Source organism: Meriones unguiculatus, chromosome 21 (genome assembly GCF_030254825.1).
Source record: "Meriones unguiculatus strain TT.TT164.6M chromosome 21, Bangor_MerUng_6.1, whole genome shotgun sequence".
Lineage (NCBI taxonomy): Eukaryota > Metazoa > Chordata > Mammalia > Rodentia > Muridae > Meriones > Meriones unguiculatus.
In genome coordinates, this window is record NC_083368.1 from 11,922,479 (window position 1) to 11,940,653 (window position 18,175).

Consider the following 18,175-nt stretch of genomic DNA (forward strand, 5'->3'; position numbering starts at 1 on the left):
ATTCTTTCTGAAAGAAGAGGGGCTATAAATATATCCACAGAGAAATTACTGAAAAATAGGCTACCCTGTGTTAAATAAGAATTCAAACGTGAAATCAAGAAACCTGCAGCTGTCCTTGGTGGTAAGCATAAATGGTAAGTGGGGCATTTTTTTACTATTTTCCAGTTAGAGGAAACCACATACACATTCTTAACTGGTTTGTGGCTGACTCTCTTGCCACACATACCGAGACCTCAAGTCTTATAAGAAATGTATGGGGTAGTAAGGACGTGACCCAAACAGCACGAGAAGAGCTCAGCAGCTAAAAAATGCTTGTCTCCGGGCCTGACAACCTGTTGGAAGCAAACGGAAAGAAAACCTGGTGTTTGGTTTATGTTCATGCTGAGCTGTCTTTTGAGCATCTAAGATGAACTGCTCGACTCCAAATGATCACGAGCTTGTCGGACTTGGTTTATTTTCTTCTCTTAATTCCTAGGGTTTAACATGGGCCTGAAAGTCACAAAACAGGAAACAAATCTTTGCTAAATTGGGTTGGCTGGTACAGAATGGAGGCCAATCATTCATTCATTTCTCTTTCGAACACTTGTTGAAGTTAAGTATTTGTTCCTGTGTTATTTATGTAGTGTCTGTGTGTACTCCCAGGTACACACACCGTGAAGTGGCGGTCAGAGGACAGCTTGTGGTTTCAGTCCTCCCCTTCCAGCGTGTGGTCCTTGGGAATCAATCGCCGGTTGTTAGGCATGGTGACAAACACTTTTAATCGTGGATCCATTGTGAGGGCCCCATTCATTCATTTCTATTCAACAACTATTAACAAGCAGAAGGCACCACCAGGTCTGAGTTTCACAGGTAAATAGCCTGTTTGTAAGGGCCCGCTGAAGACGGAACAACACTAATAGTAACAGAGGCCAAGCCCTAGGAGGCAGGGTCCTCACGGGAACTTTGCCTGCTGCATGCTTCCCAGCTTGCCCACAGCCTTTGATATAACTCAACTTTTTCTCAGAGGGAAAAAGATTTTTTTTTTTCCCCAACAGCACCCATGATACACAACAAAACAGCAGGAAGCTCTGTCTAGTGAGGGCCTCCCTGAGGAGCCAGGGAGGAAGAGAGTTCTTGTTCTGTTTGACAAGATCCACGCTACAACGGAACACCTCAGATTTTCCTGCCCTGCCACTGAAGGGCTGCCACTTCTCTCTTGAACAAGAAGGTGGGCTTGGGTGACAGGCTTTACAGACTGTGTGATTTCACTAGGACAGAGAAGCACACGAGTTGGAAATGAAACTTTACCTATGCTGATCTCTTGCTGTTTAGCTAAGTGGAAATACCCCAAGAGGCCAGGGTCTGTACTGGTTTTCTGCCTGCTACAGGCTTCCTACCTTGCCCACATCATTTGGTATATCTCTCAACCTTTTCTTGACAGGAAAAGACCTTTTGGGCAAGTGGTTAGAGGAGCAGGCTTTTCTTTAACTTTTTTCCAGCTCATGATTGTATTGCCTGTGAGTTAGAAGATGATTAGATTCATGTTTTGTTTTGTTTGTGTTCATTGGAAAGTATGCTTTGAATTTGCTAAAAGAAAGCATCTGTTTTCTATTATAACTTTTCAATGCTTTATGTCTTCTTTAAAGAATTTATTATTACTATTATTATTATTATTTTGGTTTTTGAGACAGGGTTTCTCTGTGTAGCTTTGGCTGTCCTGGACCTGCTTTGTAGACCAGGCTGGCCTTGAACTCACAGAGGTCTGCCTGCCTCTGCCTCCTTGAGTTCTGAAATTACAGGTATGTACCACTGCACCCAGCTAGTGTTAGTATTTTTAATGATGTGTGTGTATGTGCGTGTGTGTGTTTACACATGTGGATATGTAAGTGCAGGTGCCTACAGAGGCCAGAGGTGTTAGATCACCTAGATCTGGAGTTACACACAGTTATCAACCATCTGACATAGGTGCTGGGAACCAAATTTGGGTCTTCTGGAATAACAGTAAATGTTCTTAATTACTGAGACATCTTTCCAGCCCCATTGTGTCTTTTCTAAAATATGATACAGTTACAGTGGTCGTCAATTCAAAATACAGGTTGCCAGAGTTTAACTATAGTTTCACCTCCCTTATCCAGTGTGCTCAGGACCAGAACTGTTGGATTTTAGATTTTTTTTTTCAGATTTTGAAATATTGTACGCATGTAATGATGTATCTATGTTCAATAGCTATAAAGTTAATCTTTCCTATTAGAACACATTCAGCATAGTTTTCTAGATTTGTCTAAAAATATCTGAAAGTAAGCTTGTATATAGTACCATGTAAGTGATTGCTATTGCTTTATTAATCTTTCTTTCTTCTATATAAATCAATAAGACATATCACACCAACCTAGGCAATCAGTGTTGAGTGCACCACAATATTCTAATCTCCTTTGCTATAGTTTCATTGGTGTCCCTCCAAATTCACATGCTCAGTGGGTCAGTTTCACATGTAAGATTTAGCCTCTAATGCAAGAGTCTTAAGGGACTGAACGCTTAGGTGGTACTGAAGTAATGAGGGTGCCACCCTCAAGGATGATGTCAATGCCTTATGAAAAAATGGAGTTTTTTTTCTCCCTCTCATGTGAGTACACACAGAAGTACAGGCACTGCCTATGGGGAACAGGCCCTTGACAGACAGCTGATCTACTGAGACTTTGGTCCGGAACTTCTGAAACTCCAGTCTACATGCAATAAACTTCTGTTTCTTACCAATCAGCAAGCCGCTGGTATTTTGTTATAGCAATATGAATGGGCTAGGATATCTCCTGTTTCGTTGTTGCTCTAATAATTGTCTTTGCTCCGCAGGAGGTTGAGAGCCACCCAGCAAGGCCCCCTCTGAGGTCATAGAGCAGCAGCAGGCACACAAGACTATCTCTGCTTCCTAGAGCCATGGAGGAAGAGTCCATTGGAGGGCAACCTTTTCCTGTCACCACTTTCCCTATCTGGAACTTGACCTCCCATCCAAGCTAGAGTTGTAGCACCTAAATTAGAATTAAAACTCGAAGATCATGGTTAACTACTAATACTTCCCCTGAACTTACTGCTGAGGACTTGGCACCGTCATATGAGTTGAAAGCCAGAATCACTCAATCAATCAGAACAAGCACGAATTTGGGGTCTGTTTTAAAGATAAAGAATGGGAATTCTGAGGGACTAGATTACATTGTGCTGATCCTCAAAGGAGAATAGGGCTTAAATGTAGGTCATGGTTTAAGCTGAGCTGTGCCTACATTAGGATCCTGCTACCAGTCACCACCAAGAGCAAAGGATGGAGCAGTCATAGAGTTTGTCCTTCCGGGAAGCAGAAGGCGGCAATGGCATGGGAGTGATTTTAGGTTTCCCAGCCTAAGGTGTGTATCTCCGGTGTGAGGCTGGCCTCCTCTAGCTCCACTCTAGAATGAAATGTGTATGTGATGGCACTGTGGAACCTACCTCTTCACGTGCACCACATACTTGGTATCTATGTAGGTGGGCTTCCCGGTGTCCCAGGCGCAGGTCATGTTGCTCGAGTATTTGTAAGTGACACACGTCACCTTGCTGGGCGCATCCGGCGGATCTGCAATAAAATGGATCACTAAGAGCTGCTCTTGACGAAGCAGGTAGCTGTGAAACTGTCTGTTTCCTGGGAAACTAGGCCACTTGGCACTGAGCACCCATGACCTCCTCATTTCACTGCTACCACCTTACACCATAACCATGTTTTCCATCAAGCACGGCTCCTCCTCAGAGCATACTTTGTTGTAGTCTCTTCTGTGGGGATACTAGCAAGGTCAGGTTCCTCCCATGGAAATAAAGCAAGCCTCCCTCCAGTTCTTTAATTACATCTCCCCTCACCTACCATTCTACCTTGCTTTTTATGTAAGACATTAAAAGATAGTTTGTGCGAATGCATGGTGTGTGTGTGTGTGTGTGTTCTGTGTTTGTACACTTCTATGTGTGAGAATTCTGGTGCACGGGGAGGCCAGCGGCTACATCGGATGTCTTCCTTCATTACTTCTCATATTGTTTTTCAAGTTTTTGTTTTATTTTTAACTATGTATGTTTGTGTGGGAGTATGTGCTGAGTGCAGGTACTTCTGGAGGCCAGAAGAGGGAAGGAAATTCCTTAGAGCTGGAGTTCCAGGCAGTCGTAAATTGCACTATGTCAGTTGTAGGAACTGAATTTGGGACTTATATAAGAACAGCGCGTGCTCATAACCAGAGCCATCTCTACAGCTGTTCACGCTTTTTAATTTCCTTGTTGCTCTTATTTTTGTTTGTTTGTCTGAGGCAGGGTCTCTCACTGGAATCTGGAGCTCACTAATTGGCTGGACTGGTAAGCCCTAGGGATTCTCCTGTCCCTGTCTCTCCAGCGTTGGGATTATCGGCAGTCATCACCCTGCCTGGCTTTTCTGCGCATGCTGGAGACCCAAACTCATTCCTCATGCTTTCATGGCAAAAATTTCCCAGCCATCTCCCCAGCCTTCTGATTAACTCGGGGTTTAGTTTGCATAGTTCTACCAAAGACACTGTTGCTAAAGTCGTAGAGTTTGTTGTTCCATGAAGCAGAAAACAGCAATGGCACAGGAGTGATTTAAGTTTCCTAACCAAGGTCTCAGGTGTGAGCTGGAAAGCTCTATGCTGTCCCATCAGAATCGTTATCACTGAGCTTGGCCTCTGCAGCACTTGATTCTTTTTTTACTTTCCTCTGGAAGCCTAGGCTCTATGAAAGAGTCTTCAGCTTTTTCCTATTTCCCTGGAAGACTATTTCCTGCTATGGAGCATATATTCTACTTTTCCCTTTGAAAGTTTGCTGTTTACATGCAGAAAGGAACACTGTTTAGCAGTAAGAGGAAGGAAACTTCCAACCGTGTTATAAATGGTTAAAATCTGCAGATACTGTACAGATTAAGCCAGGCACAAAAGACTGCCTGATTCCCCTTATAAAACTTATATAGAATCGTCAAATTCATTAAACAAAAGGTAGAATGCTGGTGGTGACCCCTGTGCAGATAGGCGGCATGTGGAAGTCCAGGGATGAGAGCTGCTCTTCAATACAGACAGTTTCCTTTGACAGGAAGAGTCCTCGAAAAGGAGTGCTGGAAGGAGAGAGGCAAATGCAGGGAACACCACCGAAGCAAGCTCTTAAGCATAGTGAAAATGAGCAGGTTATACTACGCAGATTTTATCATCGCTACATCAGAAAGTTTTTTCCAGGTTTGATATTTATAGAACTATTTCAAGGCACGTTCTCTCCCTCCCACATCCCTCCCACACCCCACCCAACCATGTTCAGCTTGTTCTCTTCATAGCCTCATTTTTTTTTCTTTTGATCTGCTAACTTTTTTTTTCCTATGAGAAGCAACACTACCCACAGTTTCCTCAGCTTTCCTCTTACCCCAGTCCACGCCAAGGATGTCAGTAACTAGGCCCTCTACACAAGGGACCCTGGACCTAAGCTGACTAATCAGGGAATTTCCCTTGGGAATGAACTGAAGCCTCAGGATGAATCAATAAGAAATCTCTAAGCGTCTTTCTTTCTCTCTCCTTCTCTGACTCTCTCCTCCCTCTCTCCATCTTGCTTTCTCTTTATCTCCCCCATCTCTGTTTATTTATCTTTTTCCCCTTCTCTTTGTTTTTTGTTACTCTATCTCTCCTTGCTCCCTACTCCTCTCAGTAGCATGTGAGCTGAACTGCTTGTGAGCTTCTTGTCACAGTGAAATAATTCTTTCAGTAGTGCTGGATTTGAGAGTGAAGCCAATCCAGGACAAACAGTTTTTATTAGACCTTCAGAGCTTCTGAAGCCTAAGAATCCCCCATCAACCATAGAATGACATCCATATTTTCAGTTATGTCATTCAACAATAAGCTACCAGGATTGTCGTTCTCAAACATGCATGGAAATATTGAGTGCTTGCCAGATCGCTACATTTCCAGGGTACTTCACTCAATTTTCTCCTCCAGGTAAACTCTTGACCAAGATATTTGACAATGAAGAGTGTTACAAGACAAATAGAAAGAAGCATGGTGGGCCCCAGGAGGGGGAATTATGAAGAATAAAGCTTAGGCCACTCTATAATCATGGATTCATGGGGCCCCACCTCTGCCGATGAACTGATGGCTAGATGGCTAGAGTGATCATTATCTTCATTTGTATACCCGATGGTGAGCCCCTCCCCCACCAGACTCCAATGGACAGTTTCAATCCATGGTCACACAGATAGCTCTGGTTAAAATCAGTACATCATACAACAGAACAGAAAGATGTGAGCATAGGGGAAGACCTGTGATGCGAGGAGGAGGAGGAGGAGGTTGGCAGGAGTAGAGAGTAGATAAAAGAGGAGGAGGTTAAGAATAATAAGAATGCACCATATATGTGTATAAAATTGCCAAAGAACTAATTTAATTAATATAAATCATCTACCAAAAATATTACATGTTGTTTAGAGAGGCAGATGGGTCTCTGTGAGTCCCATGCCAGAGCTACACAGTATGCCTATTTTCTTAAAAAACCAAACCAAACCAAAACCAACCCCCACTAAAGATTATTTAGAGCCATCAAATTGACAAAGAGTTAAAAATGGTATTATAAAATATAAAATGTTAAAATGGATGTATGGAAATCCTGTAACATATTTTTGGCACAAATTAAAATTTGGATAACCTCTGAAATTTACCCTTTGTGTAGTACAACAGTGAAAGGTAAGACTAGGCTGGCAAGATTTCTCAGTGGAGAAAGGTGCTTGCTGCCAAACCTGAGTTTGATCCCCAAAATCCATATGGTTGACAGAGTGGATTCCTTAGGGTTGTCCTCTGACCTCACATGCATGCTATGGCATATGTGTAGGCACATATGTACACATGTATGTGTTCACATTCACACTGAATAAATGAAAATAAAATAAAACAGTTTTAAGTGAGACCAATGCCATGCAATCAAGCAGTTTTACAGCTGGGAGTACATTCTTAATGGAATGTCCACACTTATATGAAAATAACTTACTAAAGGGATGTAGCTATCCTTCAAACTAGTGTTCACGATAACGAAAAGCCTGGACTCTCCCTTAATGCTCCAAAACAAGGTTGAGTAAACTATAATATACTCATAAAAAAATCTCAAAATAATGTTGTTGATGATGCTCTAAGGACTCATTAGAAATATATCACTAAATAATGTCATTAGAAATATATCACTAAATAATGACCACGTGATAAAGTGATTTTAAAAGTATGACACAAAGTGATATAGGGTAGCAGCCTCATTAGGGAAAGATAAATACTGAAACTTCAAAGACACTTTCCAAACGGATTATAAAACAGGATTACAAAATAGGATTAGGTCATGAGTGGAATGAAAGACTCCTGGGCTTGATAGGCATTTCTATTTTTGCCCATTGAAAGCTCTTTAACTATCTTGTGTTGAATGTAATCAGTTTTACTATTGGAAGTTATGTTCTTGGCTGTAGAGATGCCTCAGTGGTTAAGAGTGTTTCCTCTACGATTATGGACTTTAGATCCCAGCATCCATGTAATGAGATAGGCATGGTTTGCACATCTGCAAACCCAGCTCCAAGAGAAGCAGGAACAGGAGAATAACTGTGACTTGCTGGCTTCCAGCCCAGCCAAGAAAATGTGTGCCCCAGGTTCAGAGAGAGACTCTGCCACAAAGGAAAAAGGAGAGCAGCAGCAGAAAACATCCAGGGCTCTCTTCTAGCATTCACACACAAGTGCATACACTCTCACACAGAAACATACACACAGCTCGTCTTTTAAAAAGCTGTTTTCAAGCAGTGATGATTACATGAAAGTGCTTTGTAAGAATTTGGTGAGTGGGAGCATTAAGTTCGAATGAGTAACCTGGGTTCCCACAAGGTGAAAGAAATCAAGTTTCATTTAAACTTGACGGAGGTAAGCGTGGCAACAGTACTTCACATCATTCTGTACACTGGGTTGTGAGAGCTTGTGGATCAAGATAATGGGATTATGTCATGGGTAGAAAGACGAGCCTGTGGGCTTCATAGGTGTTTCAACTTTGCTACTTTTTCCTGTGGTTTTACATAGAGAACACTGTAATTTGACAAAGAAAGAAGACAAATATCAGCTTCCTGGACTTTGTTTCTCACTGTGCTCCACGAAATAAATGGTTGGAACTGAAAATGCATGGCTGGCATTAACTGCCAAAGATAAGAGTGACACTCTGCACAGGGGTAAGGGAGCAGTCAGTGTGTGTTAGCGGGAAGCAGAATAAGGGGCTAGAGAGTAAAGTCAGGAGAGGAACAGCCCATTGTTAGCTCCAGTACTAGGTTATAAAAGTCCAAGACTTAAGCTGGCTGTCCACTTCCTGAGAATACCCTGAATACACGAGAGGACTAAGATTTTGTTCTTTCATGCCTACCCTGTCCCTCTACCCTTATTACAATGCTCCCTGATCATTTACCAAGGGACGTATTAATTCAGCCTAACCAAAGATCGTTTGCCACAGAGACAGGGCCCAGGTCTGTGCTTCTCTTTATGTTGTATTTCTAGCACTTAACACATTTTGGGGGGGTATATTTGTAAAACAATCACTAAAGTTTATCCCCCGAGTTGAATGGCTCACTTAAAAAGATGACAATTGCAAGAATTAAGATGGAGAGAGGCGTGATGCTTCAGAGAGAGCTCACTAAGCACCTGCAGAGGAGGGCTCAGGACAGGCTAGCTGCGCAAGAACAACGCTGAGGGTAATGTTCAGCCGTGTGAAGGGAGAGCAGTCCTTTCATCCCATAAGCCAATGTCAAAGATTGAAAAAAAATTAAGACAAAAAAAATGTTTAAATGTTTAAGAAAATGGTTAAATGGAAATACCCTTTATATGGTTTATTTAATTGATACTTTTCAATGACCCCCCTATGAACAAATTTCCCACAATATGTTCTCATTTAGTCAGAGATAGGACTCTAAGAAGCATTTAGGATTATGGATTATTACAGAAACTGTGGTAGTGGTATTTCAGAATCACTCCTTAGTGAGACTCTGAAATTTCCGAATCTTTTCAGGGAAGGCGTTGACTCACTCACTCTCTATCTTCCATGGTGTATCAAAATGCCTGCAAAAACTCTCTTCAGCACAGTGATGACTACTTGGCATCATAAGGCTTACAGAACAAATATCCTGTATGAAAGCGGCCCAGTGAAAGCAATGTGCTTTCTAGAACACCACAAAACCCTCAAGGCCCCCTTTTCTGACCTACTTAATAGGAAGTAACTTTACTGAGAACTCAGCCCCAAAGCACAGTCACCTTGAACCCAGGGACTTGAGTAAATTCTTGCCTGGCAGTTGGGTTTTCACACTCAAAAACCGAGGTTTCTGTGAGGAATTACACCTTGCAAATTAACGGATGGAAAGAGTGATGGTAGGGGATGAAAGTCTCTCTTAGGCTGTCCTGGAAGGGGAACATTCTCTGACCTGAAACACAGCTGGGCTAGGAGCAGAAACCCCTCAACCAACGCCAGGAAGGTGACAACAAGTTATCAGTCACCTGTGCTCCAGTATGGACAGGGAAGGGGCATTAAGTACGATTGTAAGAACGTGTTTGTTGCTGTTTTGGACAAAGGTTCTTCACTACAAAAGCAAACTAGCAATTCAAAATGAAGGGGCGTCTGCTCACTGCTCACTGACATTCAGGACCACATTGGCCTGACGAGAGGAGGTTCAGCAGCACCCTCTCTTAACGGTTCAGTCAGCTGTCTGGCATAAGGCGGAACTGTTAGGCTTTAACCAAAGGAACATAGCAGTAACTGCTTTGATTTCTTGTTCCATCTTATAAAATCCCCTGCTATGCCCTCCATCACAGCATCTGTCTGTTTAAAGGATGAGGTGCCCTTTGGTTCCGGAACTGTAAATAAGAGGTGGAACTGAAAACCAGAGGATTTTTTTTTCTTTTTAATAGAAGTGATACTTATTTTAGATAAATTTCCCCTCGCATTTAAACCATTCGCCTGCAGCTGTGGAGATTTCTCATTTTCCCTCTGAGAAATTACATATCATGTTCACCCTTACATCAACCCCCAACTGAGAAACAGTAAAACAATGACATGTTGAAGGGGTAATTTTGTTCTTGAGGATATGGACAAGCTGGCAAGATGTCATACATCAGATGAGGTGTCTGTTTATGGTTTGATTTTCACAATGCAGACACCTTATTGTTTAATTCATTAATTTAAGATACGCATAGCAAGTTCATTATTAAAGTCTAAAACTTATTTGTTTCCTTCAACTCTCCTCTACCTCATCCGATAGCTATCTCATTTGAAAGACATGCATGCTTGGTCAACTACCCGGAGTTAAGTAGGTCAGTGACCTTGTTACAGAACAAGGAAATCTCCTAGTTTTTATGTAGTCAGTCTTGAGGCCAAGCAGTAGTAGGGTCTGGTCTGGCTCTTCTTATCTATGATCTGGAGCCAAGGAAGTAGCAAGGACTACTTATTACCAAAAGCATGGGGGGAGGGACCTCTTCTGATCTTTCACCCCAAAGATCAGAGGTGTACTGGAAAATGACTCCCTGCTTTAAAACAGTGATGGGAGGACAAGGAGATGGCCCATTTAGTAGGCAAAGTGTTTGCTGTGCAAGCATGAGGTCCTGAGTTAGTCCCTAGCATCCACATCATATGCCTGGAATGGTGCCGTTCCAGCGCCAAGGAAGTCAGCACTGGGGAGGATTCCTAAGGCTCCCTGGCCAGGCAGACTTCACAGCATGAGGCCATGTATCAAAAAACAAGGTGGAAGACCCCTGGAGAATAAGCACCCACATGCACATGCACAAACACACACACACACACACACACACACACACACTCCTACAAATACAATCACAGACACACAAATGCATCAAAAACAAAAGGTCTATAGATATTTATACAAATTAGTACAAAAACTTACACACCTTCAGATATTGTAAATTCAAACTGGTTTAGTATGTTTTGAGATTGATTTGACTAAATTTTTCTTAATAATGACGGTAATGGCAACTCATAACAGGACTATAGGATGAGAAACAGGCGATTGTATGAGAATTTTCCTATGTATGTTTACTTGTTTGTTTGTTTATTGAAACAGAGTCCCACTATTTAGCCCTCCTTGGCTGGCCTGGAACCTCTGATATAGAATAGGATAGCCTTGAACTCACAGAGATCCGCCTGCCTCCCATGTGCTGGGGATTAAAGGTGGGAGCTGCCGTGCCTGTCTGGGGAATCTCACTATATTTTATCAAAAACATGCATTTATAAAAATTAGACACTAACATACCTTAAAGTTCTTAGTAGACATTCAAATAAACTACTGAAATATGGTACTTACAGGTACTTTCATTCAAAAAAAATTTTTCTAAGTCATGGAGTCTGAGATCAGCTAAACAAATTGGCCACGATTACACAGCTCATTGGGAGGATAGTGAGAACACAAAGGTAGTTTTGCAATGCACCCTGAATCTTGGCTTTAAAATATCTTAATGGGATCAGGCAGCCTCAAAGTTAATGATAGTAGTTCAGGAAACAAACATACCAACAAAAGCCAGATGAAAAGAACCATTTATACTTCTTTAGTCGAGGCTAAGGAATTCACCACCCTCCTTACCCCTCTCCCAGAGTGCTGGATCACAGGTGTATACCATCACCCTTAGCTAAAAGCAGCCTCTCAGACCTGAGGTGCTGGCCTTTACCCAGACTGTGTTCATTCAGGCTACTGGAGAAAACTGTTCTCTGGGGTATTTGAATATTTAAGCTTTATCATGTGCACATCAGACCTCCATACTTCTGTCTTCTTTTGAAAACTCAGCAGATCAAGGCACACTGGGCCCTAAGAGGCAGCGGCTGCTCCAGTTTGCCATGGTCTTTCTTCTCTGTACAAGCCTCACCAGCCCTCTGTAGACAGCTGAGGCCTGTTTTAAAGCAATCGATACATAAACTATGTTGATTTGCCTCTTGTTTTAGTTAAAAAGCCCAGCAATTTTCAGTTAACAATTAGGAGACTCCTTGGTACTTACATCCAGAGGAAATGTCTTTTCCACAAATGAGAGTCTCTTGAAAATGCCCAGGACATTCAGCAGTGCAATACATAGAGGCACGAGGTTCCGAAAAGCCTTTATACCAAAGTCGGGCAGTTGTTCTATTAATCCTTGTGATATGAAACCTTTCTTTGAGGCCATTTTTATAAAAGTGAAGCCTCCTTGGTCGGCAGTTCTTCAGGGCTTCTTGACAATATACAGAAACATTCATACCCATCTGAAAAATGTCACCAGGTTCCACCCACATGTTACCAGAGCAGTTAATATTTGTAATTCCTGAAAACAAGCACATGAAATAATCAATTGCTTGCAAATATTGTGAGAATTTTAAAAGAGGAATATGCTACTGCATGTAAAATATATTCTTTCAATAACTAAATGATTATTAAAAGTAGCTGTATGTTTTCAGTGATGCCCAATGGTACAATGCAATCTTTGAGCTTTTCTCATCCGAGAGCAAATATAATTTCCTCTTCTGCTTTAAGCTGGAAAAGAGAGACATTATGAAGCTACGGCATTTTTTTAAAGATGAGACTCAAACTAGTATTGGTCATTGCAGAATCCAATTCCATTCTTTTGATAGTCAACCAATCTTTTGTGTGCAGGGATGGGGGATGTTTTTGTTTGTTTGTTTGTTTGAGATAAAAGCTACTTTTATCATCATAATGTGAATACAATGGACATATTTTACTCTTGCAATGACCAAAAGAGAGTACTTAGTAGCCACATAAAATTCATCGCTAGTTTAATAATATAGTGGAAACATAATACATTATTGAGTTAAAAAGCAAGTTGCAAAACAAGGTAATTCATAAAAGCACAACATTGGAAAGAAGTAAATAACGGCAGAGCCAAGGAGAAATACTGGATTTTTTTTTTTTATTTCCATGTTAATATTTTGAAAATCGTGTATGTCTGGGATTTGAACAGTACACAATAGATGTGTTACTTGCATGACACCAAATCACTAACTGAAAGCTCAGTGGCAGTTCATGCCTTGAGTTACGTTCCTATCAGCCTTCCCTAACAGTAAAGTCATTTATATAAAGTCAAATGGAATGCAATGTTAATGAAATAAAATTCTTATCTAGAAAAACCACCAGAAGCTTTATGAAATTTGTTCTAGCTTTTCCTGGAAATACTTGTATTAAAACATATTTAAATCTTATTAAGATAAGAATAAAGATAGTTTTTGATTTTTAAAAAGGCCCTTGTCTTTGTAACACAAAGCTTAAAGAACTAGCTTGGTTAGTATGTAATTTAAGATTTTTTCCTTAGGTGTACAGATTTTAGTATGTACACATAAGGAAGCTAAGAAAGAAGGAGGACCTCAGGTAAGATGCTCAATCCTCATTCAGAAAGGCAAACCAGATAGAAATGGGAAGAGGGAAAAGACAGGGAACAGGACAGGAGCCTACCACAGAGGCCTCTGAAAGATTTATGCAGCAGGGTATCAAAGCAGATGCTGAGACTCATAGCCAAACTTTGGGCAGAGTACTAGGACTCTTATGACAGAAGGGGAAGATAGAAAGACCTAAAGGGTCAGGAACACCACAAGGAGAGCAACATAACCAAAAAATCTGGGCCCAAGGATCTTTTCTGAGACTGATATTCTAACCAAGGACCATGCATGGAGATAACCTAGAACCCCTGCAGAGATGTAGCCCATGGCAGCTCAGTGTCCAAGTGGGTTCCTTAGGAAGGGGAGCAGGGGCTGTCTGACTTGAGCTCAGGGGCCTGCTCTTTGATCACCTCCCCCAGAAGGGGGTGGGGCAGCCTTACCAGGCCACAGAGGAAGACAATGAAGCCAGTCCTGATGAGACCTGATAGGCTAGGGTCAAAAGGAAGGGGAGGAGGACCTCCCCTATCAGTGGACTTGGGAAAGGGCATGGGAGAAGAAGGAGGTGGGAGGGTGGGGTTGGAACGGGAGGAGGGAAGGGGCTACAGCTGGGATACAAAGTGAATAAAGTGTAATAAATAAAACACATAATTTTTTTTGGTTTAAGTAACATTTACACATAAATTTTAAAAATATTCAAATGTTAAAGTAGTAATAAGATAATTACAGCATCATCAATAGAGAACAGAACCAGAGGCATGAAAAGGGAGTTTATGACAATAACTGGGCATGGTCTCTTACTATTATAATCCCAGAACTCAAGAGACCAAAGAAAGAAGGCTACAAGTTCAGGGCCAGCTTTTGCTACATAGATTATTAGATTTAAGCTAGCCTGGGATACAAATAAAAAAGGAGAGCAGATGAGGTGGCTACCAAGCCTGAAGACATGAGTTTGATCCTTGGGACCTACATGGTGAAAAGAGAAAAGCACGTTGTCCCCTGACCACCCCCTTGAGCCATGACACACATTGTTCCCCAAACAGATAAATCACTGTGAAAGATGTCTAAAAAGAAAGAAATATGTGTCAGGGCATGGTAGCATATGCTTAAAATCCTAGGGCTTGGGAAGTTGAAGCAGGACAGAGAATTTGAGGTAAGCCTGTGTTACATAGCAAGTTCAAGGCTAATGTGAAAAATGAAACTTGGTCTTAGACAAATAAACAAAAGAAGAAGATGGGAAAGGAAGAGGAGAAGGTGAAATGGGGCAATACTGAGTAGATCAACATGGGTCCAGAGTAAGGCTGACAGACAGATTTGTGAAGTATTCTCTATTTTTTTTAAAAGGAAATACCTGGCTATTTTAAGTAAGTTTGATAATTCAAGTTTAGAGAAAACATGTCTCCATGAGTAATTGTGATACCATTTTTAGAATACATAAAAAAGTGTCAAAAGATTTGGTCACATGTTCTTGGTTTTAGAAATGACTTTCAGAACATGGTTGCTGATCAGGAAGAGGCAACACAGATTTATAAACGAGTAGGTCATGTTAACTTGTTAGTTCCTTCTTTTGTTTCTTCTTTTTGAGACAGGTTCTCACTTTGCAGCCCATGCTGGCTTTGAACTCACTTCCATTCTCCTGCCTCAGTCTCCTGCCTGTTGATAATATAGACATGAGCTACCCTGCCCAGCCAATTGAATTTCTTAAATGAGGTTATTACATTGGTTAGAAATGTTTAACTTATTGTAGAAATGTGTACTATACTTTTTGAATGTCTTTGTAAAGAATTTTGTTTATTTAGGATTTTTTTTTTTTTTTGGCAGAGTAATTCTGCTATGTGTACCAGGCTGTCCTTGAACTCACTCTGTAGCCCACTCTAGCCTCGACCTTGCAGAAGTTCTCCTGATTCAGCCTCCAGACTGTCAGGATTAAGATGTGTGCCTCTGCACTTCGACAGTGAAGCTTGGAAATGTAGTAACACCATCCTGGTAAAACCTGAACAGAGGTCACCTGGATTCTGTTACAAGAGTCACATAGTGAGTGATAGTCACAGCACAGTGAATGACAGTTCTAGATTCTAATACCATGTCTAACCTCACTCGCTGTGTACTCATCACTTGGATATATAAACAGATGTTCTACTCATTGTCTGCTCAATAAAAGCAACTGGCATCTTTTCTCCTAAACCTCATGGGGAAGCTGTTGATTTGATGTTAAGTGTTCGGTTATCTTGCTGCAAGTTTTTGCATCTAGATCTACAGCTCCAGCATAATTGTGTTCCAGTCTAGAGAAGAGTGATATGGAAGTCAGCATGGTCCCAAACAAGAAAGACATACAAACGTGATGAATGTCACATTTAACATAAAAAAAAAATAAAGAAAAGAAAAGAAAGGAAGAAAACAAACAAGTTTGTCATTATTCTGAGTCACCTCGTCTGAAAAATGTCACACACTGTTCAGAACTCGGTGTTGATATTATTTGTTTTCTGTTAACTGTCCTCTTGCCCAGGAGACAGCTCTTCCCAACAGAAACACCCAGATGCTAACCATAGCCTTCCTTAAACTTCTACAGTCCCAAAGAAAAGTGTTTTTAATGAATGTTGTGTGAATTGTAAGACATAAACAACAACAGTAAAATAATGATGCTGTGCGAGGGCTAAAAGGTAGCAGAAAGCTTGCTGTTGAGTAATCACCAATAAGCAGTTCACAGAACTGAGGTTAACGCAAGCTTTGGCTGAGTTACAAAGCAGATAGGATAATCCTAAAATAGAACATTTCAACTCACGATGGCCTCCTTCGTGGAAGCGTTCATGTATAACAGAGGAGTGCCCATTAGGGTATCTGGGTGGGGGGAACCAACCTTCATTTGGAGGGAAATTGGATTATTTTTAGTTTGTTCCATTCCATATTAATTTTTCTCAGTATAATAATTTTGTATATTCCAGTTACTATGATATAATGGCTTAAAAATGATAACCACTCAGTGCTCTATTTGACAAACAAGAGTTGGGAAAAGCTGTAGTTTCAGAAAACATAAACAGATACACAAAATACTATACCTCCATGACACCATCCTAAGAACACGTGAAGGGTTATTACCACACGCAACAGGAGTGTGCGGTGACACATGCCCCAAATGAAGAAGAAAGCTCTTCTTTCTCTCTGGAAAAAAAATATTAAAAATGTTTACATTGCAGCATTTTAATGAGATAATGAGCATTTTATTTCTCATAATGGTTATCTTTAGTGGGATCCTTTCAAAAGAACAGAAATAGGCTGGCTAGATGCCACTTTTGTGTGAGGAGGCTCACCAAGAGGCAGATAAGCAGAGCATTAGGGTGGAATGTCTGCCTTCACACATCACTGCAAAGTATCCTAGGAGGTCACCAGACCCTTGTCAAAATGTAGTTTCTCCTACTCCACTGCCCCTCACCAGACAGCTTCCCTCTGATGTAACTTCTGCCGGTGAATACATGAATGCCTGCCTCGGTCACATCCATCATGATCTGGAAGAGCAGTCTTTGACAAACAAGAGTTGGGAAAAGCTGTAGTTTCAGAATTCCCAAAGGAAAAAGGATACAAAGTGAGGAAAACTGAAACAAGGATAAGACATGTACTCTAACAAGCCAAACTTTCGGGGGTGCTCAGAAGAGACCTGTGATGAAAATACTGGAAGACACTGTCTGCAGTTTACACTTGGAGCCTTGCTCTCCACTAATCAGTCTAGTTGGGAAATAAGTCAGTTACTCAAATATATATGTATATATGCTCAATTTAGTTACACCTGAGTTTTCATGCAAGAATTTCAAAACAGAACTCATGGTTCATCTAACAGCCTAAACCACAGGGTTATATTTTTTGTGGCTTATGAATATGGAGGTCCCTTTCTTAATTTGTGATAGCATATCTCTCTGTAAGAGGCAGCACAAGCTGAAGACTTGCTTCATCAGAAGTTAAGTGCTCAACAGAGAGGTGAGCATCAGAAGAGGAGTGATGGCCAAAACCCACCTTTCATCAGTAGCATTACCCGAAAGAATCACAGAACCCATCAGAGGAAGCAACTTGACCTGTACATTTTCAAAGAAAATGAGGCTGTCTGTAAGTTTTTGAGGAATCAGGGTCTCCTTACCTCTTTTCTCATTTGTGGCACTTTCTCTCTTCAGAGCCAAGCAGCTGTCCTCATGGTTGCGGTGACTTCTTTTCCACTGCCTGCCTGTCAGTGATTGCTTCAGATTTTTACCTATGAGGCAAGTGGAAATGTCAGCCAAGCCCTGACCTACATATTCATTTCTTGAAGAGGAACTCAGTGCCATTTCATAATGACTCGGGCTCATGTCACTATTTGGGAAAACCCAGATTACTGAAAGTGAACTGCTGTGTCAGTACTTTTTTTCCTCACCTTAATTGAAAATAGTGTCTTGTACAAGAAGTAAAATAGATGGGTGATGGTCATGCACGCTTTTAATCCTCAACCTTGGGAGGCAGGGGCAGGCAGATCGTTGAGCTCAAGGTCAGTCTGGTTGGTCTATGTAGGGAATTCTAGGCTAAGTAGGACTACGTAGTGAGACCTGGTAAAACAAACAAACAAACAAACAAACGTTAACAGAAATGAAAATGTCAATCCATGTAGCAGCTGATTTTTCTACCTGCAGTATACACTAAAGGGAAAAAGGGAATGATGAGTAAGTTAGAGAAAAACACTCTGCTCCTCCAGCTCCTTTGGAGGTAATAATGGTAACTCGAGGTACGAGGAAGCAGCACCCCTCTCTCCGTCAGCCTCATCTCCCAGCCACACACCTGG

General features: G+C 41.3%; 1 protein-coding gene across 1 annotated transcript in view; it reads right to left on the reverse strand.

Annotated features, from left to right (window-relative positions):
• The window catches only part of Il23r (interleukin 23 receptor), a 58,898-nt gene extending 41,323 nt beyond the window's left edge, over positions 1-17,575 (reverse strand). The window contains exons 1-4 of the mRNA XM_060373820.1: positions 17,504-17,575; positions 16,434-16,536; positions 12,018-12,314; positions 3,454-3,577 (exon numbers count right to left, since the gene is read on the reverse strand). Of these exons, the coding sequence (XP_060229803.1) occupies positions 3,454-3,577; positions 12,018-12,314; positions 16,434-16,536; positions 17,504-17,515 (536 nt within the window). The 5' untranslated portion in view covers positions 17,516-17,575. The remainder of the gene's footprint in view (positions 1-3,453; positions 3,578-12,017; positions 12,315-16,433; positions 16,537-17,503) is intronic.
• Positions 17,576-18,175: the final 600 nt, after the last annotated feature.